Here is a 27,422-nt window from a genome sequence, read left to right as displayed (position 1 = left end):
CGTAAAATAGCATCAACTGCTTCAACACACGCATTGTTTTAAAAAAAACCATTTATATTTCTTTTAGAGACTTTTTTAAAATAGAAAATTTATCTAAGTTTTACAAGAAATTCCTTACAGTCTCAAGACAAGGTGTAACTCATTCAAAAATAAAAGCAAGCTCTAAAATGTTTCAAGCCTATTTTCTTCCTCCATGGTCTTAAAAACTAGGCACTTTCTATAAAAAAGAAATTTTCTACTTTTTATTTTACATTGTATCACCGATCTCTTCTTTCTTTGATGCTTCCTGTGTCATTTGCACCTCCACCACTATTTCCTTTGGATGTCCACTTTCCACTTGTTTTTCTTCTAGCTTTCTAGAAGTTCTCCTCATAAAAGCTACTTGCACACACCCAAGTACTACCCCCACGGCATTGGGTATCTGCCAAACCACCATTAATTAGTGAGTATACAAAGCTCTAATCTCCAACAAGTATGAAATCCACACAAAGTCGTTTTCCAACCCTAACCCCCCCCCCCCCCCACAAAAAAAAAAATGTAAAGTGAATTATTGGTCTCACCACAATGTGCAAGTCCATGGTCACAAATCCATAGACTGTCCATATAACCCCCTTGAGAATTAAGGCTACAATGGAGGAGTATTTTGCATCCTTGGACTTGATGCGTCTCTCTGCACAAGTGGAATAATGATATCATCACACGTGGGCCAAAAGCTCCATTAATATTGCATAATCCCTAATTATCCACACTAAACAAGGCCAAATAGTGGTGGTAATTTGAACTCGTATTTGAAATGGTGTATAATTGATGGACTTACCGCTTGCGATAGTAGTGCCAAGTGCATGCCAATACTAATCGCTGCACATAAAATGCCTACTACCATTATCCTCTTGTCACGGGTACTCAACCCTAAGAGTATGGAGGCCACCAGGGATGCTAATCCACAAATAACCACTCCAAGCTTCCAAAGAAGGCTAATCTGGTTGGTTTTGCCGAAAAGAAAGATTAGAGGGATGAGAAATCAAGATTATAAAAAAAAACAATGGCTTGATAGTTGTCGTTACACTAAGTCAATTAATGTTTATAGCTTAATTAAGATGACTTAATGTTAATAGCTTAATTGAAACTGATGAACTTACTCGTTGATTCTTGGAAGAGTAGTAGCAGTATAGGATTATGTACATGATCGAAAAAGCGCAGCCAAACGTGTTGGTTACAAGAACCCATAGTGCATGAGGCCGGACCATGGGATGTGCATAAAACATCCATAATGAGCAGTTGAGCAGCTTGAGCACGTAAAGATCTCCCGTTAACCCTCCGGTTGATTTCGTCTTAATCATGTTAAATACCCTCGGCCTGATAACATCACAGTATATTAATCAACGTAGTTTTAACATGACTTTCTCCCTTGTAGAATACTGATTGATCTAGCTCAGCTGCACAATCCTTTATTAAATTTAGTACATGTTTGTAGCACATTGCCTCTTCATACACTACAGTTATTCTCTAATTACTCTCACACCATGCAAGTTTAGCCTTTAACTGTCTTCTTGTTACTGATCTCATGAGCACTATTCAAGCTTAGCTACTTCTAGTCTAATCAAATCGCCCACACTCTAAAGGTTCGTCAAGTTAATCAAAAATATGAGAACACCAGAAGACCTTGATTACTGAAAGCACTTATGCTGAGGATAAGAAGAAAGTTGACGATGCAATATTGCCTGTATTGACACCAATTAACACCATAATAACCAGTTGATTAAAGCTTAAGCAAAGTGTGCTCATAGTACAATAAAGGATGCAAAATTAATCTTCTCTAAACCGAGTCGAAGGTAAGGAGAGGGGGTGGGAGGGGGTTGGTTTAACAAATCTTAATTAAACTTGCAAATCGTGATCAAACTTAGCAAACTAAAATCACCTAGAATGCCTAGCAATTGAATTGCAATATTGTTGTGGATGAAGGCCATTGTGGAGGAGTGTGAGTGCCCACTTGTTAGACAAGCAAGAAGCGCAGCTCTGAAGTCTAAAGCGAGTTGGGGCATTGTTTGCTTTATTCACGACTTTGTAGAAGATGGAGGAACACCGTCCCCCAGGGGGTTGGCTTTGTAAAAGTGTACAAAAGATACGTCATCTTTGTATCTTTGTATCTTTGTAGAAGATACGTCATCTTTGTATCTTTGTATCTTTGTAGAAGATACGTCATCTTTGTATCTTTGTCTCTAAAAGATACAAAGATGACGTATCTTCTACAAAGATACATATAGACTACTGACGAAATAGACAGGTATAGACTACTGACGAAATAGACAGGTATAGACTACTGACGAAATACCATACTTTGTAGAAGACCGGGCCCAAGGTATCAAAAGTGTAATAGACTACTGACGAAATACCATACTTGTCAAGGTATCAAAAGTGTAATAGACTACTGACGAAATACCATACCTGTCTATTTCGTCAGTAGACAGGTATGGTATTTCGTCAGTAGTCTATACCTGGATGAAATAGACAGGTATAGACTACTGACGAAATACCATACCTGTCTATTTCGTTATGGTATTGGAGTCTACTGACGATCCAGGTTTCATCCAGGTACCTTGGGCCCGGTGTTCATCCATCTTCTACAAAGTCAGTATACCTTGTACACCATTTCAAATACGAGTTCAAATTACCACCACTATTCGGCCTTGTTTAGTGTGTGGATAATTAGAGATTATGCAATATTAATGGAGCTTTTGGCCCACGTGTGATGATATCATTATTCCACTTGTGTAGAGAGACGCTATCAAGTCCAAGGATGCAAAATACTGCTCCATTGTAGCCTTAATTCTCAAGGGGGTTATATGGACAGTCTATGGATTTGTGACCATGGACTTGCACATTGTGGTGAGACCAATGATTCACTTTACATTTTTTTTTTGCGTGGGGGGGTGGGGGTTAGGGTTGGAAAACGACTTTGTGTGGATTTCATACTTGTTGGAGATTAGAGCTTTGTATACTCACTAAGTAATGGTGGTTTGGCAGATACCCAATGCCGTGGGGGTAGTACTTGGGTGTGTGCAAGTAGCTTTTATGAGGAGAACTTCTAGAAAGCTAGAAGAAAAACAAGTGGAAAGTGGACATCCAAAGGAAATAGTGGTGGAGGTGCAAATGACACAGGAAGCATCAAAGAAAGAAGAGATCGGTGATACAAAGTAAAATAAAAAGTAGAAATTTTCTTTTTTTATAGAAAGTGCCTAGTTTTTAAGACCATGGAGGAAGAAAATAGGTTTGAAACATTTTAGAGCTTGCTTTTATTTTTGAATGAGCTACACCTTGTCTTGAGACTGTAAGGAATTTCTTCTAAACCTTAGATAAATTTTCTATTTTAAAAAAAAGTCTCTAAAAGAAACATAAATGGTTTTTTTTTAAAAAACAATGCTTGTGTTGAAGCAGCTGATGCTATTTTACCTTATATTTAGGATTGTATATATCCACATAGCTATTAAAAATATCTTTCATTCATGTGAGAAGCAAAATCCTTTATGTCATTTATGTGAGAAGCTAAATCCTTTCAAATAACTGTATTTAACCAACATAAAGTTTCAAACTTTATCCATTAGTGAAGCCAAGCGAAAGATAGTGAAAGTCCCGTTAACCCTCCGGTTGATTTCGTCTTAATCATGTTAAATGATGATGGCAGTATTGGGCGGGCAGGGCCAACGCCCAAAGGCAGTGTTTGGAGGCAAGTGTGTGGGAATCCATGGCTGCCGCGGACCGGGCGCGACTTTTAGGGCAAAATCCTTTACAAAAAAAAACCCTCACCGCTCGCCCTCACCGGTCGCATTTTCCCAGTTCGCATTTTCCCAGTTCGGGGCGAACTGGGAAAATGCGACCGGTGAGGGTTTTTTTTTGGTAAAGGATTTTGCCCTAAAAGTCGCGCCCGGTCCGCGGCCGCCTTGGATTCCCACACACTTGCCTGCCTTTGGGCGTTGGCCCTGCCCGCCCAATACTGCCATCATCATCCAATGCCACGACTTTTTTTAACTCCTTTTACATGGTCATCCAATATTATACTTAACTACATAAAGGATTTTGGGAAAGGGCAAACCGGGGCAAAATCCTTTATGTCATTTATGACGTGGCAAAGGGAAAGCGAAGCTATTCAAAAAGCGAAGCTTTGATGGAAGGAAGCAAAGCTACAAACAATCACTCAAATTAAGCTATTATATATATATATATATATAGACTTCATTCAAATACCCAGGCATTGCATCTTGCATTTTAAATGACTTCAGAGCTTTAGGAGCTTTCTTGCTTGTCTAACAAAAGGGTACTAAAGGGTCTTCTAAGTGAAGGGGCTCCTATCTAAGTGAAGGGGCTCCTTTAATATTCAAAAGGAGCCCCTTCACTTAGAAGACCCTTTTGTATACTAAAGGAGCCCCTTCACTTAGAAGACCTGCGCCTTGTTTTAATATTAATGACGTGGCAAAGGGAAAGCGAAGCGACTTTGTGCTTAACTTTGTGCTTAGTGATTCTCTAGTCAACTTGGCAAGTCGAAAAGTTGCCAACTTTTCGACTTTGTGCTTAACTTTTCGACTGATGTTACACGCTTGTCAGAAAAATCTTATCTAAGGACTAAGGTCTTATCTTAGACCTTAGACCTTAGGTCTAAGATTTTTCTAAGGTCTAAGATTACCACTTCTTGGGGACAAGTACTCACACTCCTCCACAATGGCCTTCATCCACAACAATATTGCAATTCAATTGCTAGGCATTCTAGGTGATTTTAGTTTGCTAAGTTTGATCATGATTTGCAAGTTTAATTAAGATTTGTTAAACCAACCCCCTCCCACCCCCTCTCCTTACCTTCGACTCGGTTTAGAGAAGATTAATTTTACATCCTTTATTGTACTATGAGCACACTTTGCTTAAGCTTTAATCAACTGGTTATTATGGTGTTAATTGGTGTCAATACAGGCAATATTGCATCGTCAACTTTCTTCTTATCCTCAGCGTAAGTGCTTTCAGTAATCAAGGTCTTCTGGTGTTCTGATATTTTCGATTAACTTGACGAACCTTTATAGTGTGGGCGATTTGATTAGACTAGAAGTAGCTAAGCTTGAATAGTGCTCATGAGATCAGTAATAAGAAGACAGTTACGGCTAAACTTGCATGTTGTGAGAGTAATTAGAGAATAACTGTAGTGTATGAAGAGGCAATGTGCTACAAACATGTACTAGATTTAATAAAGGATTGTGCAGCTGAGCTAGATCAATCAGTATTCTACAAGGGAGAAAGTCATGTTAAAAACTACGATGATTAATATACTGTGATGTTATCAGGCCGAGGGTATTTAACATGATCAAGACGAAATCAACCGGAGGGTTAACGGGAGATCTTTACGTGCTCAAGCTGCTCAACTGCTCATTATGGATGTTTTATGCACATCCTATAATGGTCCGGCCTCATGCACGATGGGTTCTTGTAACCAACACGTTTGGCAGCGCCTTTTCGATCATGTACATAATCCTATACTGCTACTACTCTTCCAAGAATCAACGAGTAAGTTCATCAGTTTCAATTAAGCTATTAACATTAAGTCATCTTAATTAAGCTATAAACATTAATTGACTTAGTGTAACGACAACTATCAAGCCATTGTATTGTTTTATAATCTTGATTTCTCATCCCTCTAATCTTTCTTTTCGGCAAAACCAACCAGATTAGCCTTCTTTGGAAGCTTGGAGTGGTTATTTGTGGATTAGCATCCCTGGTGGCCTCCATACTCTTAGGGTTGAGTACCCGTGACAAGAGGATAATGGTAGTAGGCATTTTATGTGCAGCGATTAGTATTGGCATGCACTTGGCACTACTATCGCAAGCGGTAAGTCCATCAATTATACACCATTTCAAATACGAGTTCAAATTACCACCACTATTTGGCCTTGTTTAGTGTGGATAATTAGGGATTATGCAATATTAATGGAGCTTTTGGCCCACGTGTGATGATATCATTATTCCACTTGTGTAGAGAGACGCTATCAAGTCCAAGGATGCAAAATACTCCTCCATTGTAGCCTTAATTCTCAAGGGGGTTATATGGACAGTCTATGGATTTGTGACCATGGACTTGCACATTGTGGTGAGACCAATAATTCACTTTACTTTTTTTTTGGGGGGGGGGGGGTTGGGTTTGGGGTTGGAAAACGTAGATTTAACACTTGTTGGAATTCGAAGCTTTAAATGGCCACTAAATCATGGAGCACACTAGACAAATCACTCGTCTTTTACTCTGTGTGGACTTCATACTTGTTGGAGATTAGAGCTTCGTATACTCACTAATTAATGGTGGTTTGGCAGATACCCAATGCCGTGGGGGTAGTACTTGGGTGTGTGCAAGTAGCTTTTATGAGGAGAACTTCTAGAAAGCTAGAAGAAAAACAAGTGGAAAGTGGACATCCAAAGGAAATAGTGGTGGAGGTGCAAATGACACAGGAAGCATCAAAGAAAGAAGAGAGTCGGTGATACAAAGTAAAATAAAAAGTATAAATTTTCTTTTTTACAGAAAGTGCCTAGTGTTAAGACCATGGAGGAAGAAAATAGGTTTGAAACATTTTAGAGCTTGCTTTTATTTTTGAATGAGCTACACCTTGTCATGAGACTGTAAGGAATTTCTTCTAAAACTTAGATAAATTTTCTATTTTAAAAAAGTCTCTAAAGAAACATAAATGGTTTAATTTAAAAAAAACAATGCGTGTGTTGAAGCAGCAGCTGATGCTATTTTACGTTATATTTAGGATTGTATATATCCACATAGCTATTAAAAATATCTTTCATTCATGTGAGAAGCAAAATAAAAATAGTCCCATTGACATTGTTCTAGTCCTAAGCAATCATGTACATGAATTTTGTAATTTCTCTATTTGGCATTAAGGTTAAATTAAGGTGGCTTTATATAAAGTCTACTGCATCTTACAAAATATGGGCTTCCATTACACGCGAGTAAGATGGCAAAATGCCTTACGGGAGGTCGGGCAAGTGAAACCATGTTAAGCTACAAAGTGTTCTACACACACTCACTTTATAAAGAATCACACACTTCTCTTAGCCCCCCCCCCCCCCCCCCCCCCCCCTCAGCACTTATACACTCCTTCACACACACATGAATGCATAGTTTTTTACGCCTTACACGCGTGCATACACGCGTGCGCGCGCGCGTGCGTACACACACACACACACAATCCCAACAAAAGACTTATCTTTATAAGGTGCTCTTAGCTTTTTATCTTATTTTTAGCTATCCCTTATACTCACTCATACTTGTACTCTTCTAACGATGTTCTCTCTCTCTCTCTCTCTCTCTCTCTCTCTCTCTCTCTCTCTCTCTCTCTCTCTCTCTCTCTCTCTCTCAATTCATTGTCTCTCCATAGTTCTAATGCATTTGATCTATAGCTCGAATACAATTTGTACTGATGAAACCTTTTTTACAAACTTTCTAAAACTCTTTCATAGCATTTACAACGTTTTTTTACAAGACCTTTTATTTCCAAAGATAAACAATCACTTAGTTTCATTACCCCAAAATAATTTTATAGTGCAAGAATCATTTGTAGAATGCTTATGTTTTTTTTTTCTCACCATGGCTGCAAGAATCATTTGTACAAACTTATGGTTTTTTTTTTCTCAAGAAGGCTCAATGTTCCCAGTTATTTTCTATTAGCATGGTTCTAGCCCTTTATAACTTATGGTTTTTTTTTTCTCAAGAAGGCTCAATGTTCCCAGTTATTTTCTATTAGCATGGTTCTAGCCCTTTATAACTTTAGATGTTACTTTTCCTTTAAAAAAACTCCCCAGCCTTCATGTATTGACATTATTTATCAAGCACTTAGTTTGTTATTTTAATATCATTCAGATCCTTTTCAAACTCCTTGAGCTCGACTTTAGACTCTATAACATGTGTAGAGCCTTGTTGACATCTACCTTTAATAGTATCCTTTGTAGATAATGCATACATAAAACTTAATGCTTCTTTACCTCTACATTCCATACATATCTCTCTTTTTCACCCTTCTTTATCTTTTTAATAAATACAACAAAAATGTAGTGCTCGATAACCCTTACCTCTCTCCAAATACAAGATGCATACCCAAATGTTCTACACCCTCCCTTAGGGATGCATTCCCTTGATATGCCATCTCCTATGGTTCTCTTATCGGCCTCCCACCAGATTTCAAAACTTACGTCACATGACTTCTTCGTGTGGTGTTTTATTTGACCTTTTCATAATCAAAACCTTCTTCTTGTGGTGTTTAGTTTGACCTTTTGAAAATCAAAAACTTTTTTTCTCTTTTGAGAAAGTTTATAAGGTATCTTCATAAAGTTTAACAAAATAAATAAATTAAACTACTATTAATGCAGAATAGTATATAATAATAAAATTAGTTTAAAATAAAAAATAAAATTTTTATAGATATATTCTTCTTCTTCTTCTTAACATATATTGAAAGTACTTATTTGAAATAAAAGGTAGTTTCATTTTTTTATTTACAAGTATTCAAAATTTTTTCTCCACATTAGTAAAATAATCATAATAACTTTTTATAGATATATTCTTCTTCCTCTTCTTAACATATATTGAAAGTACTTATTTGAAATAAAAGGTAGTTTCATTTTTATTTATTTATAAGTATTTCAAATTTTACTCTCCATTAGTAAAATAATCATAATAACTTTATTTATTAGGTGGAGATGTTGTTATAGAAAAAATCATATTATTTTCCAATTCACAATAACTTGGATTGCAATTGCCTTAAGCATGTTTGTTTGGTGACTTGCATGGTGAATTTGTTGTAAAACGTGGACATCGCCTCATTTTAAATGCATGTCCATGGGTGAGCATGGCTTGGAACCCTATGAGTCTACATAAAGATATCACCCTATCATCATAGGCCTGTATATAACTTGGAGAGTCACCCAAGCACGAACTGCGAAAAGGGCCTCTTAATTCTTCAGTATTTTATTTAAAAATTTCAACCCAGGGTCTAACACGGCCTTAAAATGCCACCCATAGTCTCGAATAGAGAAATGCTCCAATAATAGTATATATAAATATGGCATTACCATAAACATCAACCATCTTTACCCCCTTCCATGATGTTGAGTCTTGACTCCATCCAATTTGAGTAATATCTTGCCTAGGGCACCAAAAAAGCCAATATCAATAGGTGAAAATTTTTACATGATATTATATAATATGTATCTCAAAAACTAAATAATTTCTGCACATACTTAATTGAGATGTGCTTACTTTACAATCGGGTGATCAACATCCTATCCCAATATACTTTCATTGCCCAACATCTCTATCTTCACAACCTACCAATATTTAAATCGATCAATTATTGTGTTGAGCTCTTAATTACTAAATGAAGTACAAAAAGAAGTCGATAAAATTATGACATGTAATTATTATATCATGTTTGGCCAAAAAAGCACCTAGTTGTTTACTTTTAGTGTGGTAGCCTTGAAAATCCCATGACTTATTATTTATACATTGTTGACAAAATTTTATAGTCTTTGAGAAAAGCTTGTTGCTTTAAAATATATGGATACATAAAAGAACTTAGAAAGGTGGAATATTCCATAAGCATGTATCAAGAAAAGAGAGGAGTACTCGTATAGAGCCGAGTAAACATTCTCAGCACTATAATCTTGTGAAATCTGTAATTTGGCACAATGAAGATATGATGGGTGTTAAAAATATTATATTTACGTTAAAATTATCATAGTTCTATTTTTTTAATTATAATTTATAAAGGATTTTTAAGGATTAGCACTACAATCTTGTGGAATCAATTTGTGATTTAGCACGATGGTGGGTGTTCAAAAAATATCATATTTTAAAACTATCATACTTCTAATAAACTTTTCCTGTAATTTTAGAAAGGATTTACAAGGATACTATATGTCACATTATCTAATTTTATTATTATTTTTAGCACGTATCTTATCAAGTGACAAACTTGGGCTTCTTCCTTCACCACAAGATCATGGGTAGCTTTTGAATTGGGGACAACCAATGACAGAGCTACCCAATTGCTTCTCTAAAGAAGAATTCTTTTTTTAAGAAAATGGTCCGCTTTGGATTTTTTTCACCCAAACAAGACCTCAAAATACCCCTAATGTAGGTACAATATTTTGGAGTTTTTTTTTGCCTAGATGAGTGCTCTAATTTTGGAGTTTTTTTTGGCCTAAATTACTCCTTTAATTTTGGAGTTTTTGGACCAAATACCCATAGTTCAAACTAGATTATATTTTTGGCCCAAAGTACCCCAAATATATGGGTGGTACAATATTTTGTTGTTAAATCCAATTAAAACTACATTATATACTTGGTATGATATGGATGGAGACCGTAGATGCAGCAAGTAAGGAGAGATGGAGAGAAGCACAATACTTAATGTATATTGATGAGAATGTGTGAAGTACAAGTGAAGTGACATGATAAGGTCACTTACACACATAAGTGTGTACATATGCTCAGGGAAAAAACCTCCTAAAGAGGAAAAAAGTACCCTAGGAGATTATTGGCCTATGTCCACACACAACTACCATATAAATGGCTATAAATCCCCCATGTAGTGATGATGTGAACATGTACAAGGATCATGTTGGTTGATCAATTCCCAAATGGCACTAAGCCCAAATCTTTGTGAAAAGCTTTGAACTTCTCTTGTGAGATAGCCTTCATGAACACATCTGCCACATTGTTGTGTGTAGAGACATAAGCTAGGCTAATCTCTCTTGCACAATGAGCCTCTCCCTGACATAATGACAATGCACCTTAATGTGCTTTGTGCAAGCATAAAACACGGGATTCCTCGGCTAATGCATTTTGGCTATTATTGAATATGGAGGTGGGGGCCAACACCAAGATCTACATTTAATCCACACACACTCCATAGTCATTGTAAAATTTGCCTTGTGCTCAGCTTCATAGCTCGAAATGGCCACTATTAGCTTCTTCTTCTTATTACTGAGCCATGATAATCACAAGGTGAAAGAAAAAGCCATTATGTGCTACTTCTTGCTGAGCCATGATAATCACCAAGGTGAAAGCAAAAGCCACTAGTGGTGGACAGTTGCGTGTCATAATATCTAGCCCATCGGAACCACTGAAAGCATGCAGTTGAATATCCCCCCCCTCCTAACGTAGAATAGGCTAAGGCACTAAGTCCCCTATAAGTATCTGAATACTTGCTTGGCAGCCTGCCATACTTACTTCGAGGACTGTGTGTAAATCTTACTCAATTGGGAGACCCTAATTTGAATGTCTGGCCTCATGTTACATAGATGGATGAGGCACACGATAGCTTACTGACAAAGTGACACATCAAATGGCTCACCTACATCTTAAAGACTAAGTGTAGCACCTATCTCTACTAGTATAGTAACAAGCTTACAGTCTTCAAGACCAAACCATGTAAGTAGCCTCTATATATATTTTGATTGCAACATCAAAATACCATCATCACGCTGCATAAACTATATGCCTAAAGAATAATACACATTAGGACTTGTTTGGGGTCTTCTTGGGCCCTTTAAAGCCTAATGACAGTCATTAAGGAGTGGTGCAATGGGAGAAGGCCATGTGGAGAAAAATGTTGGGTTTCCCTGCTCCTAATATGTAGGGGTCAAACTTGAATCATACCATTTTTTTTAAAGAAATTGGGCTGAAAAATGCAAAATCTTTCAATAAAATTAAATTTCCCACCTTTTTTTAATAAAGACAGCTCAAACTGGCATAAATGACCCCACCTCAAAAAGTGGGCTAGGGCCAAAAACGCCCCCCCATCATTATCTCTCATTTAAAGCTACTTTTCCCTCTCCCCACTCCCTCTTCCTCTCTCTAAAACTAGCGATTCGGTTTTGAGTCTCTCTCTAACTAAAAGAGTCTTTTTTTGGCCTCCTCCCTCCCCATTCTGCCTTCCCCTTCCCTCCTAAAGTTAGATCTATCTTTCTGTGCCTTCTTGGCTATGGAAAGCTTGGAAAACAGTCCACTTTTTTCCCCATCAAGTCCATCCTCTCTTGCTTGCACACATTCTTCACTCTCCTCTTGCTAGCTTATACACATTCTTGACTCCTCTTGCCAGCTTATATGCTCTGCTAGCATTAGGTTGCAGAGATCTTCTTGGCTATGGAAAGCTTGGAAAACAGTCCACTTTTTTCCCCATCAAGTCCATCCTCTCTTGCTTGCACACATTCTTCACTCTCCTCTTGTTAGCTTATACACATTCTTGACTCCTCTTGCCAGCTTATATGCGCTGCTAGCATTAGGTTGCAGAGATCTTCTAACACACCTACAACTTCATAGCATTTAGCTTAATCGGTTAGCCAAGCACAATGAGTCGCCGACCTCATTCAAGAGTGGAGTCCTTTAGCAGCAGCAACGAACAAGACGACACTGGCTTGTGGGTTACAAGCACCTTTGCAAAAGGAATGTGGGTGACGATGCATCCAAGCACAAGGGGAGCCCACAAAGTCTCTCGCAGATACATAGGGTTAAAGTCACACCATTGGAAGGGTCGCATAGTGGATCTCAAGCAGGGGGCTGACGGAAGCAAGCAGGTGATGATCCAACACGTCTACAAGGCATCGCAACTCCGTGTTGACAATGCCAATCACAAACGCTTTCCTGCAAATTGTAAGTTTTATTTGTGCTTCTTGTTTTATGGGCTGCACTGAGACATGCTAATATCATTTCATGTTACGGAAGCTTGATTTTTTCAAGTGTGTTCTTGTAATGTTCTGTGCAGACATCTTTCCGTCGACATTTGTGGAATGGGAGCCTTTAGAGGCCCTTTCTGGAACCTTTGAGGCGCACCACTTTGAAATCGGCAAGCTACTATATACTGGTTGTTCAGCATCAGAGCTTTTAGAGCGCTCAATTTTCTTCTTTCATGCAGAGTATATTGTACCCACGTCAAGAGATGGTTCGGGACTCTACGGAGGCTCCCTACACCAAGTCTCACGGACCATGATTGGCCAAAGCCCGACAATACTTTGGTTGCACTAACCAGACGTCGGATTGAGATTGATGTGTGCAATGCAATGAAGTGCACCTATGGGTCACATCGTGCGACTCTCACGTTCTTCATGCCTTTACATTTGTTTGTGTTTTTGTTCAAGGAGGCTGATGTTCACCGGACTCCTACAATGTGGATTGCAAAGGGAGGCATAGTAATGAGTGCCTTTCTGCCACCTTCGTGGGATTTGAAGGTTATTAAACATCAGGGTGACAAGATAAAGTGCATGGTGGTGTCGGAGAAGATGGTCGTTCGGTACCAGCTTGGAAAGCAACAACTCTCTATTATCTTTCCTTACAGACGTTGGAAGCTGACTGGAGGCGAATGGCAAGCACTCGATTCGGACATCAACGATGCAGAACAGCTTGATGTACATGTTAGCACGCAAGCTGATGTGTGGGATATCGTAGTAAATGCTGATTGGAATATGGCGAACCTAAGGGAGTACTTAGGCCTTAGTAGGTTTGCACTGAAAGGTGACTTTTCATTTGTGATTGATAACACACCTCTACGTAAGAGGAAAGAGGCATCTTACTTTTGTAAAAGCATTCCCTTCCCTAGATGTATCCATATCAAGCAAGCTATGTAACAGATTTTGAGAGATTAATTCAAAACAATTTTGGCTACTCGCAATTTGCGTTCAATTTTGTGCACTTTTAAGTTATGTCGCGTGTTTTTATTTTTTTAGAGGTTTTAAGTGAATTTTTAAACATAAAAAAAGTTTTAAAGACCTCTTTATGAGTCACTTTTGGCCACTTTGAGTTCATCTCCTCACTCTCGGCATCTTTGCGGTCCCCTCGCCTTCTTCGCTACTCAAGCATGGCCACCTCCGCCTAAGCTCTCCTATCTCAATTGCACAAGCTTGACCTTGGTCACTTGATCGAGAAGCTTGCACCCATCTTTCAGACATCTATTGACATGGAAGGCACCGCCGAACTCCATAATGACGTGTTTGGGGCGTTCACTAGCTACATGGACACATACATGGCTGAATATTGTGTCAACTTTGAAGACGAGGAGGGGACTTGGGTGCCTGTGGATCTTATCAAGCATACCTACAAAGCGGACAAAAATTTCAGGTTCAGGCTTGCAAGATTCCTCAAAGGCCTTAGTAGCACATATCTAAGGGAGGAGGAAGAAGATAACCTGGTAGGTCTTGGAATGGGCAACATCGGCACAAGTTTTTTGAGATGGGACATGACTCTTGCCCTCCTGATCTTGGAGGGAACAGAGAAAAGCAAGGGAAAGAGGAAGGCCACTCCTCCAAAGAAAGCCACACCTTATCTCTTGATCAAGGAAGCTGACCCAAAGGAGGAGATTGTCACCCCAGTGCAAGAAGCATCTCTTGCACTTGTGACTCTGGCAGAAGAGCCGCAAGCTGAGGCTGTGAAACGGGACATCGAAGGGGACGATGTCATGGATGAAGTTCCAGAGCTCGAAGTGCGAACTCTACACCCCATCATAGTAGAAGGTGTAGAGTTCTTATTTTTGGATGACATCGCCCATGTCCTTGGGTGACATCCGCATTGACTTCAGTTCCGCAGATGTCACAAAGGTGCTTGCGCTCCCGGAAAATCATGCCTCAATAGAGTCCCTTGTGGCAGAGACTCTTGTACAAATATCCCAGTGCAAGGATTTCTACGAGAGTGTGCCAGAAACTAGCTTTGCCCCTCACAAGCCGCTTGCCATTTCGGATTCCGTCAGCCTCGGGAGCATCAATATTAGTGATGCAGACCTTGCGGATCATGATGATGCCACTGAGGTAGTACACCCAATTTCTTCCCTTCTTAATTTGTAATTTTTTGAAGTCAACTCATTCTTCTATCTACTTTTTAGACCGCAAGAGAAATGGACTGGTTCGCAAGCCGAAAGGGTGAAGCACGAAAGGAGGTGGAGGGGAAAGATGCTGCGCTATGGCACTACATCCCGAGCTTCAATGCCGAGATGCTTCGTGTGATTCACAACGACTTTTCAAATGATGCGCAAGCTGAATTTTTGAAGTGTAGAGCCCTAAGCGCCATCCTGTCTGAAGCCCCTATAGCCCAAAATGCCCATAAATGTATTCTTGTAAATAGGGAAGTAGCTATCTATAGCTTTAGTGATAAAAGTGCAGGGTCTTTCCTAGGATTTTGTGGCCTTAGCCTTGGACAAGGCATCACTGATGCCAAAGAGATAGCCGAACGCATTGGTGACAAACCATCAGTAAAGACTCTCACCCACGAGGCTTTCACCAAGCTCATCAAGCGAGTTGGCTAGATCCAATGTACTCATTTGCCTTTTGTGAAAATCAAACAATTAATGACATCAAGATGTTTTTCGAGCTGATTTTAAGTTTTATCTTCTTGATGTGTTTATGTGTTGTTGTCGTGCCCTGTCATGATGTTTCAATCAATTTTTGTGAACGCTCATCTGCCACCACCAGTCCGACTTTGGCTCGACTCGACGGGCCGATTTCTCCTGCGTATGGCCCCAAAAGGGTAGATCAGATGTGCGGGGTGCGCCGGGGCCGACGGGGGGGCCGGTGGTCGCGCCGTGGAACCTGTGTGCCACGGAGCGACTTTTGCCTGTTTGACCTGGTCAAACAGGCAAAAGTCGCTCCGTGGCACACAGGTTCCATGGCGCGACCACCAGGTCAAACAGGCAAAAGTCGCTCCGTGGCACACAGGTTCCACGGCGCGACCACCGCCCCCCCCCGTCGGCAGCATCCCTGGTGGCCTCCATACTCTTAGGGTTGAGTACCCGTGACAAGAGGATAATGGTAGTAGGCATTTTATGTGCAGCGATTAGTATTGGCATGCACTTGGCACTACTATCGCAAGCGGTGAGTTCATCAATTATACACCATTTCAAATACGAGTTCAAATTACCACCACTATTTGGCCTTGTTTAGTGTGGATAATTAGGGATTATGCAATATTAATGGAGATTTTGGCCCACGTGTGATGATATCATTATTCCACTTGTGTAGAGAGACGCTATCAAGTCCAAGGATGCAAAATACTCCTCCATTGTAGCCTTAATTCTCAAGGGGGTTATATGGACAGTCTATGGATTTGTGACCATGGACTTGCACATTGTGGTGAGACCAATAATTCACTTTACATTTTTTTTTTGGGGGGGGGGTTTGGAAAACGTAGATTTAACACTTGTTGGAATTCAAAGCTTTAAATGGCCACTAAATCATGGAGCACACGAGACAAATCACTCGTCTTTTACTCTGTGTGGACTTCATACTTGTTGGAGATTAGAGCTTCGTATACTCACTAATCAATGGTGGTTTGGCAGATACCCAATGCCGTGGGGGTAGTACTTGGGTGTGTGCAAGTAGCTTTTATGAGGAGAACTTCTAGAAAGCTAGAAGAAAAACAAGTGGAAAGTGGACATCCAAACGAAATAGTGGTGGAGGTGCAAATGACACAGGAAGCATCAAAGAAAGAAGAGATCGGTGATACAATGTAAAATAAAAAGTAGAAATTTTCTTTTTTATAGAAAGTGCCTAGTTTTTAAGACCATGGAGGAAGAAAATAGGTTTGAAACATTTTAGAGCTTGCTTTTATTTCTGAATGAGCTACACCTTGTCTTGAGACTGTAAGGAATTTCTTCTAAACCTTAGATAAATTTTCTATTTTAAAAAAAAGTCTCTAAAAGAAACATAAATGGTTTTTTTTAAAAACAATGCGTGTGTTGAAGCAGCTGATGCTATTTTACGTTATATTTAGGATTGTATATATCCACATAGCTATTAAAAATATCTTTCATTCATGTGAGAAGCAAAATCTTTTATGTCATTTATGTGAGAAGCTAAATCCTTTCAAATAAATGTATTTAACCAACAAAAAGTTTCAAACTTTATCGATTAGTGAAGCCAAGTGAAAGATAGTGAAAGTGCTAAATTGACTTCTCTCTTAAAGACTCCTTGGATTATCACATTTAATGGAATTATTTAGCTTCTGTTTTGATGATGATATGTGATGCCCTTTTACATGACCAGTTTGAAGATATGAACAAAACTTTGTGCTTATGATTCTCTAGTCAACTTCTTAGTGATTGAAATAATTTAGATTAATTTTGAACATATTTTTATTGTGCATCTTGGAGGACATAAGTAGTGAAGATGGCCATTGTCCCTCGTCTCTATTGTCACCTTTGTCTCTCCAGCAACCCACCACCATTGTCACCAAACTCTAGATAGTTCTTAGTAAACTCAAGCGTTCCCATCTGGATTCTTCATTTCCTCTATCCTTCCACTTAACTAGTGCCTCATGGTACATAGTACGCCTCGTCTTTCATTATCTAAATTCAAGAATCTTCTCGTATTCATGTGAAAGAGATGGTGGTTTAAAAAGATCCACCAAAACGTTAGGAGTAACTACGTTCTCCTTATGGTATTGAGTCTATTGACATGAAAAATAGGATGTACGCGAGAGATCTCCAGTAACGAGACAGTTGGTGCTACATTATCAACCTTCTTAAGGATTTAAATAGACCACAATATCTAGGAGAAAGATTTTGATACATTCCTGTCTCGTAAGATCTAAATTGAGCTGCTATTGCATGCACCACGACCCATCGAAGCTAACTACAGGAATGTTTGATGGATCTATAGCCCAATTGTAGATGTAGCCCTTGAAAAGCTTGCTGCATGATGTAGACTACAATGGTCTGCTTCCTTTACCAAAAGAAGCATTAATGGAAACTCTATTAATAAACACAGCAACCAACTACGTAAGCTTCAAACAATTGGGACCCACCTTGTTTTACAAAATCGAAGCTATAGAAAGCTTTTAGAACTTGAACAAAAATCTAAAGGTTGAAAACTATAAAAAATAAGCCATGGAGAGCTTGGCTCTGATACCACTATTAGCTTTGATGGAAGGAAGCAAAGCTACAAACAATCACTCACTCAATGTTCACATATTAAAGGGAAAACAAGGGAGAGACCGAGTGTAGAAAGCTAGTTTACTACGAAGCAAGAGATCAAGGTACAATGAAGTACAAAATGAATAGTAACCCTAAATTGACGGATGAGGTTCCTTATATACTAGCTAACCCTAAGGTTCCTATTCACACTTGGATGTCCATAGGGAAAAACCCATTGGGACAAAAGTTCCCATGGCATAATTGCACGACCTTACAATGTGGTACTACCAAAATATTTAACATAAGCCAAAGGAAGAATCAACCCACTCTTTTGGAAAGGATACCAAGAAGGGGGTGATAAGCCTAGAAAGGCAAATCCAACAACTGTTGGAAGCCAGAACATTACATCAATGAATGTAGAAAAATGCTAGAGATGGAGAAGAAGAAAGAGTTAGGCATGGCTTTGGTTGAAACATAAGTACACTAACTGATTAAAAGACGGAGTCACTGAGCTATGCACAGGATTATTGGGCATTTGTTGTGTCCTATAATTGTGATCCTTCATTCCATGATGTTTGCATGCCATTTGAAGAGAATGTAGGGGAGAGGGGGAGCTTGAGTTCCTTGCAAGCAAACACACACACACACACACACACACACACAGAGACACGAGAGAGAGAGAGAAAGACACAAGAGAGAGGTGGATGGCTGAATTTTCTTCTAGCTTCTTCTCTTCTCTACAGCCATATAACTAAAAAGAAAATAGTAACCTTACCTAATGGATGGTATCAACTAGGATCGCTAGGTAAGGCCCTACAAGATTGATGGATACCATAGCAAAACGGGACACGGATACCGTTAGCTACTTTTGTATTTTACAATGTCTATGCCTTTCATAGTAGAGAAAAACAAGTTTTAAACCTTTGGTCAATCATGATAGTTCTGCAGTTATTGAGGTCCGCAAGGGTCTCCTGCTTTATGGATGGCAACAGTGGTGTTCTTGACACACTAAAGATCTGTGCAGGAATAAGGAGCCAAGATGGTGAATCCATGTGTGAATTGCTCCGCGGAGCCTGTGAGCCTATTGAAGGTCATGAGACTGTATAAGTATTCTAAGTAGATTGAGTCAAGGTCATGATGAAAGAAATATGGGTGAAGGTGGATATGGGGGATCTAGGGTAGGTGGCAAGGGAGGGATAAGATATGGTCTGCCCGTAGGGATGGTGAAGTCCACGCATTATACATGTGACAAAAAAAACATTAGGTGGGATATGGCAAGTTTTTTAAGATTGTTAAAGTCCTTAGGCATGCTCTTCAGTAATATTGCTAATGCATCCTCTTCACAACATCACCAATACTTGGTGGATGGTACTTTTCAAATTGTCACATTTCATGTCCATGCCATAAAATAGAATTTCATGCACTATGTGATGATGTTGCCATGGCAATGTCATGAATGAAACAATTAAATAGTCCTAGTGCAATTTTTGCCGATGCTTTATTCATCTCTACTCCTCCATGAAGAATCACTAGCTATGGTTTGTGCGTCACATCCCGAAATGATGTCCCATAAAACTTCTCGCATAAGCAGAAATTTGCCAAAAGTGTGAAAGCCTTTTTCATCAAAATTTTCTACTATGTGTGGTGCTCATGATGATGACGGGAGTCTTAGGTCTCACACCATGAGACAAGTATCTACGGGTTTCTGATTTAATCTTGCAAGTTTAAGATGTGAAACTATTCTCACTACTGCACAAGAAGGCTTGTCTCATGATATGATACACTTCATACAACTGTAAATATAGCCGAACACACTTTCAACTATTTCACACCCATTAGTATGCATGTGTGTGGGAGGACTTGGTGTGAGTTTCCTTAGAGATAACCTTATGAAATTTTTTAAAAAAGGGAGAAAAACAATGCAAATAAGCCTAAGGAAAGGTGTTGCATAGCCTTCTTAATGATGCTATTGATTTTGCTAGAGTATCACTTTACCAAATTTGGTTTATATTTTAACAAACTTTGAATAAGGTTAATAAAAAATAAAAAAGAAGCCTTCGTTAATTCGCTACACATTTTTATCGATGTCTATTGTGTTGTGTCCTCTATGCATTTTGACACCAATTTAAAATTCCTAAGCTAGCTAGGATCATAGAGGAAGAGTAATAGTATTTGTAGAGGTAACTAATCACTAAACTTGATTAGAGAGAGAAAAAAGAGTAAATTGAGAAAAATAGCACGTACATATTACTATATTCAAATTCAAGTGAGGATAGAAGTTTTTTATAGCCTTTGGAAAAAATTATCCATTTGACCCTTGCTAACACCAAGAGACATGACTTTTACTAGCATCCCCCAAGGAATATACCTTTGCTATCACCACCAGGAGCACCTTTGCATATTTGGAGCTTATACAAATTGAACCTTACAAAAATTTTATGCCTTTGACAAAGGCTTTCAACCAATATCTATGCCCAACCTTAGGCTATGAGATCGTTTTTGTAACATGCCCCCTTGATCTCATAAACCTGAACTTTTAGGGATGCAACAAGGTAAGTTCTCACATAATTACCTAAAAAGAGAGCAATGACCTTGGATGAACATAAAGTTTCAAACTTGATCGATTAGTGAAGCAGAGTGAAAGATAATGAAAGTGCTAAATTGACTTCTCTCTTAAAGACTCCTTAGATTATCACATTTAATGGAATTATTTAGCTTGTAGATGATAATATGCGATGTCCTTTTACATGTGCAGTTTGAAGATATGCACAAAACTTTGTGCTCATGGTTCTCTAGTCAACTTCTTAATGATTGAAATAATTTAGATTAATTTTTATTGAATTTTATTGTGCATCTTGGAGGAGAGAAGTAGTGTAGATGGCCATCATCCCTCACCTCTATTGTCATCTTTGTCCCTACCATGATCGTCACCACCATATTCTTTGACTCCATTGGCTATTCTCACACTCTCCGACCCCTATCACCGCCATATTCTTTGACACCACTAATGACCACCACCATGTATACTCTGGTAGTTCTTCATTGATGCTCTCTAGCTCTCTCTGCTCTCAGACCACCATTGACTTCTCCAACTGTTGAGCCAATCATTGAGTCTAGGGATTGCAATGTGCACTCACATTGTGCACGGCCACCCTTGGCTTGGTGATACTCATAGATCGCATGTCTCTCACCCTTTCAAAAGTTAAGGAGAAATCTCTAGAGTGTGAGATTTTCTTTCTTGATGGTGTGATCTTCTCTTTCTTGATATGGATTAATCTTCTGCTTCCCAATAGTGTGAGCTTCATTCTAGAGGGGGATTATTTCCAATAGTGTGAGCTTCATTCTCAAGGGGGATGATTCCTTGATGCCTTCTTGAGGCTTACTCTTTACTTCCATTGTAAACTTGAAGGCTACCTCCAAACATGCGAGAGGAGCTCAAAATAAACAGGACTAGGAAACTTTGGATGAAATATTAGGAAGTGTACATAGAACGTAGAGTTTAGGTATGTGGAGAACATTATGGTGTGGTGTAGTGAGACTATGCTAGCACACCATCTTGTATTGCAAGGGGTAATATCAAAAATAGTTTTTGACTGGTTAGCTAATGTGTGGAGTCTCTAACTTATGCAATTTCTATGTTTTAGTTCCTCTTTCTAGTGTGACGAGGACCAAGGAACACGAGGATGATCCAATGACATGGACTACCTCAAGGGATCCACAAGAGCAATCATTTAATATGTCCTTAATTATAAGATAAGTTCCATTAAAAATCACATCCCCACAACCCCACCCCATCGGATAAGAAATCCTAAACGCTCATGAAACAAAGGGATTTGCATAACCATTACCTTATGTTTCACCACCACGTGAATATATAGAAGACATGCTTAGGATGTGTTTGAAATGGAGGGGCTTGCCATAAACATATAGCACATACAAACTCAGAATTTCAAAAAATTAAGCCAATCCACATCTTAAGAATGATGATTGATGAACAAATTCTATGGAGCTAGATATCCCATTCGATATATAAATAAGTTCCATCATGTTTGTGAGGCCACGAGAAGGATTAATGATCCCACCAATATCTGTTCATTTGGATTTTACCTTGAAGGAAAAGCGAGCTAGTGGATTAGGTCTGTAAATCCACTTTAAAAGGTGAGCTAGTGGATTAGGTCTATAAATCGACTTTAAAAGGCAAGCTATAAGGTCTTGGGACACATATTTACTATGGGAGTCTCACATAATTGAGCCTAATGGCCCCACAAGAAGGATTAATAATCCCACCAAGATCTATTCATTTGAATTTTTCCTTGAAGGCAAAGCAAGCTAGTGGATTAGGTCTCTAAATCCACTTAACAAGGCACGCTATAAGGACTTGAGACACACATTCATTATGGGACTCTCACACAATGGAGCCCCATTATGCATAGATCTATAACCTCAAATAAGATCTATAACCTCTATAACTTGAGACAGTGCAAGATACATTACAAGAACCAAGTATCCCCATATGAGGTGCAACCCTTACAAAATATTGGATGGATGATTTATTGATTGGTTTATGATCGGAGGATTTATAGACCTTGTAAACAATTTGCAAGATTAGAAGTAATCCACCCAAACCAAGAGATAGGGGAAAAATTATCTAAAGACCATTATCCAAAGCTGTAGCTAAACAGGCTCAACTGCATTAGCAAGATTCATAGTCAAAAGGATATGAGCATGGATGAGTTGGCGGAAAATATTCTCAATAAAATAGGCCAGTAGTTGCAAGCTAGCCCCAAGGGTAGCCTCAAGTTCAGCCCTAGCTAGTTCCTCAATCTAGACACCCATACTTATTTTCTGTAAGGCCCCCGACCCGTAGGGCGGGGGAATCCTTTTGATAGGCGGTCAAGTCTCGTGTTATTTTTCCGATCGACGTAACCTCGTATACCACGTGTAAGGCCCCCGACCCGTAGGGCGGGGGAATCCTTTTGATAGGCGGTCAAGTCTCGTGTTATTTTTCCGATCGACGACACCTCGATCTCGTAGAAATACGAGGTTACGAGCAAACGGACGGACCTAACTCTATCTCGCAGGGGAAGCGTAGTCATCCTAAAGGAAATTCTAATCCCCAGCACGAGATGTGCGTGGAGATGGAACAAGACCCACACTTGGTTCAAGGAAGCCAACGCCTTTTTCCCCCGTATTCATGAGGCACGGCCGCTGGCTCGGTCCCCTAAAACAAGTCTTGTTCGTGACTCTACTATTCCCTAAGTATCGTAGGTTACGACTAGTAGAAAGCTACCCGACTGATCGGGTCCACCCATCCTTAGAATGGTACCGTCAGGGCATCCATTCTCCCACTTTCCACGCACTCACCCATTCAATTATTTTCTAATTAAGTCCTACCACACTGTGAAACACTTAAAAACAAATTCCTTTGTTAATTAATTACACTTGATTCCTTAAAGAAGGTCTTTCTTAGCACAACATTGAAATCAACGAGCATACTTACAGTGAAAAATATTTACAAAAGACCCTGAAACCGGGCCGATATTCCAATCCAAACTCATGTCCAAACCATAACCATAACCACAACTACATCGATAATCTAGAATTCGATCTTCCAGCCTCAACCAGCTGGGTAAACCTCACGGACCGTCTCCCCTCGTCGTCAGCCAGCCGATGAGGGCCAAGCCGTCCTGTCACCCCCTCAGGTACTGACGCTTGTACCAAACCCTCTCGCTCTTCGGAGGGGACGTCTCCTCATGAGGTGGGGGTTAAGTCACCGCACTAGCCTGGACCCACAGAACTAGGCAGCATATATACATCACCCTGGTGGTGAAAACCAATCCCCAGTGGCATAGGAGGGGATTGCCCTGGGCCGACTCCCGGCCTCGCTATATCCTCCGCCCGTCTACACAGGCAAGCACGGAGTTAGCTAAGGGGGGGAGAAGCTGTACCTGCATGTTAGCAATAAACCAGCAGTATATCCAATAGAAAGAAAGACATAGCCTTTGTTCAATGAATTCACACATTAACAAAAACCATCGTTTTGGAAAGATAATGATTCAAAAGCAAGATTATTTTCCTATAACTTTACTTAAGAGTAACCATAAGGTACTTTAGGCCATCTATACTAGGGTTTAACCTTGGTTCCTTTCCTATTATTTCGAATCTTTGCATTAAACTACATAAGAGAGAATTTTTAGTTAAACTTATTAAATGACCAACCTGGTTATCATTTTCATGCCTATTCGCTTCAAGAGGGGCGAAGTCGATTACAGGGACGCGATTCGCCTCGTTCCCTCCTTGGGCAGCGCGCGGTTCTTCAATTCGGCGGCGTTTCGGCGCCATAGGAGCACTAGAGTTTTAAGAGGATAGAGAGAAAACGAGGTGAATATAAGAGGTTGGGAGCGTGGAGAGAAAAGAGAGAATTCTATTGGTTCAAACGGATTCGAAAACGGAGTCCGTTTGGGGTAGGAAAAGCTTGTTGGGCTTATGGGCAGGAACGACCTCTTAGCCTAAGTTTAAGTCGCCGCATATGGGGGGGGGGAAATTGAGAGGGGTGTCCTTAACTGGGAGAGCTCTTGAGAAGAGTGTACGTCTAGGGAGGCCTAGGGAAGAGTAAGGCAAGGGGTAGAGGAGAAGCACACTTTAAGTCTATTCACACGGGGGGGGGGGGGGGGGGGGAGAAGAGTGTAGGACATGTCCTAGAGCTTGAGAGAGAGCTTGCGCGTAGAGGCTTGCTGGGGGCTTGTCTGGAGAAGGGGGCTGGGAGGGTCCTTTTATAGGTGCTGGAGGGTGGACGTCCGGGTACGGGAGGGTGACACCTGGGTGGTGTAGGTGTCCGGGAGAGGTGTGGGCGTGAGACACCTGGGGGTGGAGGTGTCTCGAGGAGAGAGAAAGTGTGACACATGGGGGTGGAGGTGTCCCCAAGAGAGAGAGAGCGCGACACCTGTGGATAGAGGGTTCTGGGAGGAGGGGGTACGTGTAGGGGTGTGCTGGAGGGTGCGTCTAGGTCGTGTACACGCTTGGGTGCCCCGGGCGGATTGTCGGTTTTTTTCACGGGCGGCGCCCGTGGTGGGGCCCACGCCGGCCGCCCGCCGCCCCGGGGGGGGTCAAAAAATTTTATTTGATGAAAATGTCCGGCCTTGCCCTGTGACCATGGGGGCGTGTTCCGTTCGTTGATTAGACGCCTGGATAGTTACTATTTTTGGTCGGAAGTCGCAGATTTAAAGGCTTAAAAGTTTAATTAAACCCATTCCGGGTACCCGTTTTTAATTCAGAAAAAACTATTTTAAGCGTAAAATTACGCGTAGATTTCAAATTCGGATTCAAAATTACAAATTTCTAAGCAAAAATGGCTCATTTTCCAAAAATAGAAGTTTTTTTGATCGGAAAAATGACAAGCTAAGATATATTTTTCAACTCTGAAGCAAGTACAGTGTTATTTACAATGGGTATGTTACATTTTCATAGACAAATATGGTTTATTATGTAATTTTCCACCGAAATTGTTACTAAGGGATAGGAAACAATAGTATTGTGCTCATTACCATCACCAGAAGAACCGCGATACAACTCATTGGTACTAAGGAAACTTAACATGTGGGCTCTAGTACACCAAGGAAACCCAGTAAGGTGGACTCTGACACCACAACTCATGCTCCCAGCACTAAAGCAACCACTAGCCCTACTAGCCATTCTAAATGCACCCTAGTTGGAATGCAGTAGTCCTTCTTAAAACTCCTTATTGAGAGGTATGTATAGACCACCATTGACACCAATTGATTGGGATGAGAAGCTATATGAAACTTTCAATACTTTGAAATATAAGATTCGAGATGCTATTGTGTTAGCCTTACCAGATCCTAGCAGAGGCTTTACATTGTTGAAACTGATGCTAGTGATTTTGTGGTAGGCACATCTTTGTTCTAGGATGGGAAGCGTGTGGCCTTTGAAAGTAAGAAACTCAACGATGCAGAGACTAGGTACCCAGTTCAAGAGAAGGATTTGTATGCAATCATTTATGCTTTAAAGGCATGGAGATAGTATCTCTACGAGTCTCAGTTTATGGCCTTAACAGATCTCATCAATCTTTGTAGTTCATTTGTGATCAACTGGACTTGAAAGGTGGAAACGCCAGATGGGCTGAATTGATGTAGGACTTTGATTTCATGAGATTACATATATAAAAGGTAGCTTGAATAGCATTGCTAATGTGTTGAGTTGAATTGGTGAAGTAAATGAACTTAGCTTCATGGAAATTACTTCTAACTTGTATGATTCACTCAGGGAAAAATGTAGTACAGATATTTTCTTTGAAAAATATTAGAATTTAGCAAAATCAAAGTCCAACTTTGAGGTAGACCAAAACTTGGTGAATCAAGGAAAAGCCAACCAATTTTTTATTTAGAATGGTCTTTTATTCCGAAATGATAAGGTTTGTATACCGGATGTGCCAGAAATTAAACTGAGGATCCTATTTGAGTGCCATGATACACCATCAGCAGGAAATCTAGGTGAAAAGATGCAGGGGAGAAGAGAGCTTGAGCTCTTGCAAAGCACACAAACACTCACACAAATCCTATAAGAAGAGAACACACAAGGTGAGAAGCTGAAAATTCTTCTTTTTCTTCACACAACAAAAGAGGTCTACAAAGAAGATAAAGTGACTAACACACATAATAGAGTATATACAAGCGGTCCATAATGTGAATATGCTAAGTGGCGTGGGTAGGTGTGGAATAGTCGATGTAGTCTAGCTGTACAATCTCTAGCGAAGATATGTCGGTGCTCGCTACCAAAATCGCCAATGATGTAAATGTCAAATGGTCATGTAAGGCACCTCGTGAGTGTCAGTTCATGTTGAGCTTGACATCTCAACACTCCCCCTCAAGCTCAACTCCAGCTTATGAACTCCAAGCATATCTCAAAATCTGTGGATCTTCTCAGCTCCCAAGGCCTTCGTGATGAAGATGTCAGTGACCTGATCCTATGTGCTGATGTAGGCCATGTCGATGTCTCCTGCCAAGACTCTCTCCCTGATGAAGTGGTAATGTACCTCAATGTGTTTCATCTGCGCATGGAAAATTGGGTTCCTAGCCAACTGTATACTGCTAATATTATCACAATATATGACAACCTTTCTCTCCACATGCAACCCCAAATCAGTAATAAGTAGATTGCGTAACCAAGCTACCTCACACAGTGCCACCGCAACTCCTTTATACTCTTCCTCTGTACTCGACAAGGAAACTGTGGGCTACTTCTTGCTGCTCCATGTCACAACAGCACTCCCCAATGAAAACATAAATCCACTGGTAGATCTCCTGTCTGAGATGCTACCTGCCCAATTTGCATCTATGTACCTATATAGCACATCTATGTACCTATATAGCACACCTATATAGGTACCTACTGCATAAAACAATACATAATCAACAGTGGCCCTCAAATACTGAAGTGTGCAAGCGTTGCACACTGCCAAGATGTGGTTTGCATGAA

The 27,422-nt window shown here is 39.9% G+C and overlaps 1 protein-coding gene and 2 long non-coding RNA genes across 3 annotated transcripts; all 3 read left to right on the top strand.

Moving 5' to 3' along the window:
• The first annotated feature begins 4,706 nt into the window (after positions 1-4,706).
• On the top strand, positions 4,707-5,595 carry LOC147631023 (bidirectional sugar transporter SWEET7b-like). The gene is made up of 3 exons (XM_086809131.1): positions 4,707-4,762; positions 4,960-4,996; positions 5,325-5,595. Exons 1-3 carry the CDS (start codon positions 4,714-4,716, stop codon positions 5,593-5,595), a joined length of 357 nt encoding a protein of 118 aa, XP_086665257.1. The 5' UTR covers positions 4,707-4,713.
• A 115-nt stretch (positions 5,596-5,710) lies between these two features.
• Positions 5,711-6,476, top strand: LOC147631022 (uncharacterized). Its single transcript, XR_015267456.1, has 3 exons — positions 5,711-5,866; positions 6,014-6,124; positions 6,343-6,476. It is a non-coding gene; the product is annotated as an uncharacterized LOC147631022 (long non-coding RNA).
• Positions 6,477-15,781: 9,305 nt separating this feature from the next.
• On the top strand, positions 15,782-16,502 carry LOC147631021 (uncharacterized). Its single transcript, XR_015267455.1, has 3 exons — positions 15,782-15,888; positions 16,036-16,146; positions 16,353-16,502. It is a non-coding gene; the product is annotated as an uncharacterized LOC147631021 (long non-coding RNA).
• The last annotated feature ends 10,920 nt before the right edge of the window (positions 16,503-27,422 follow it).

This window comes from Cibotium barometz, chromosome 15 (genome assembly GCF_041138505.1).
Source record: "Cibotium barometz isolate CiBa-2024 chromosome 15, ASM4113850v1, whole genome shotgun sequence".
Classification (NCBI taxonomy): Eukaryota; Viridiplantae; Streptophyta; class Polypodiopsida; order Cyatheales; family Cibotiaceae; genus Cibotium; species Cibotium barometz.
This window is presented reverse-complemented; position numbering and strand designations above follow the sequence as displayed.

What these genes read in the sequence shown, in the direction of transcription:
- LOC147631023 (XM_086809131.1), top strand. Translation starts at nt 4,714, where the DNA reads ATGGCCTTCATCCACAACAATATTGCAATTCAATTGCTAGGCATTCTA. An exon ending in TCAATTGCTAGGCATTCTAG is followed by an intron (nt 4,763 to 4,959) that starts GTGATTTTAGTT and finishes GTGTCAATACAG; the next exon opens with GCAATATTGCATCGTCAACT. An exon ending in ACTTTCTTCTTATCCTCAGC is followed by an intron (nt 4,997 to 5,324) that starts GTAAGTGCTTTC and finishes TGATGTTATCAG; the next exon opens with GCCGAGGGTATTTAACATGA.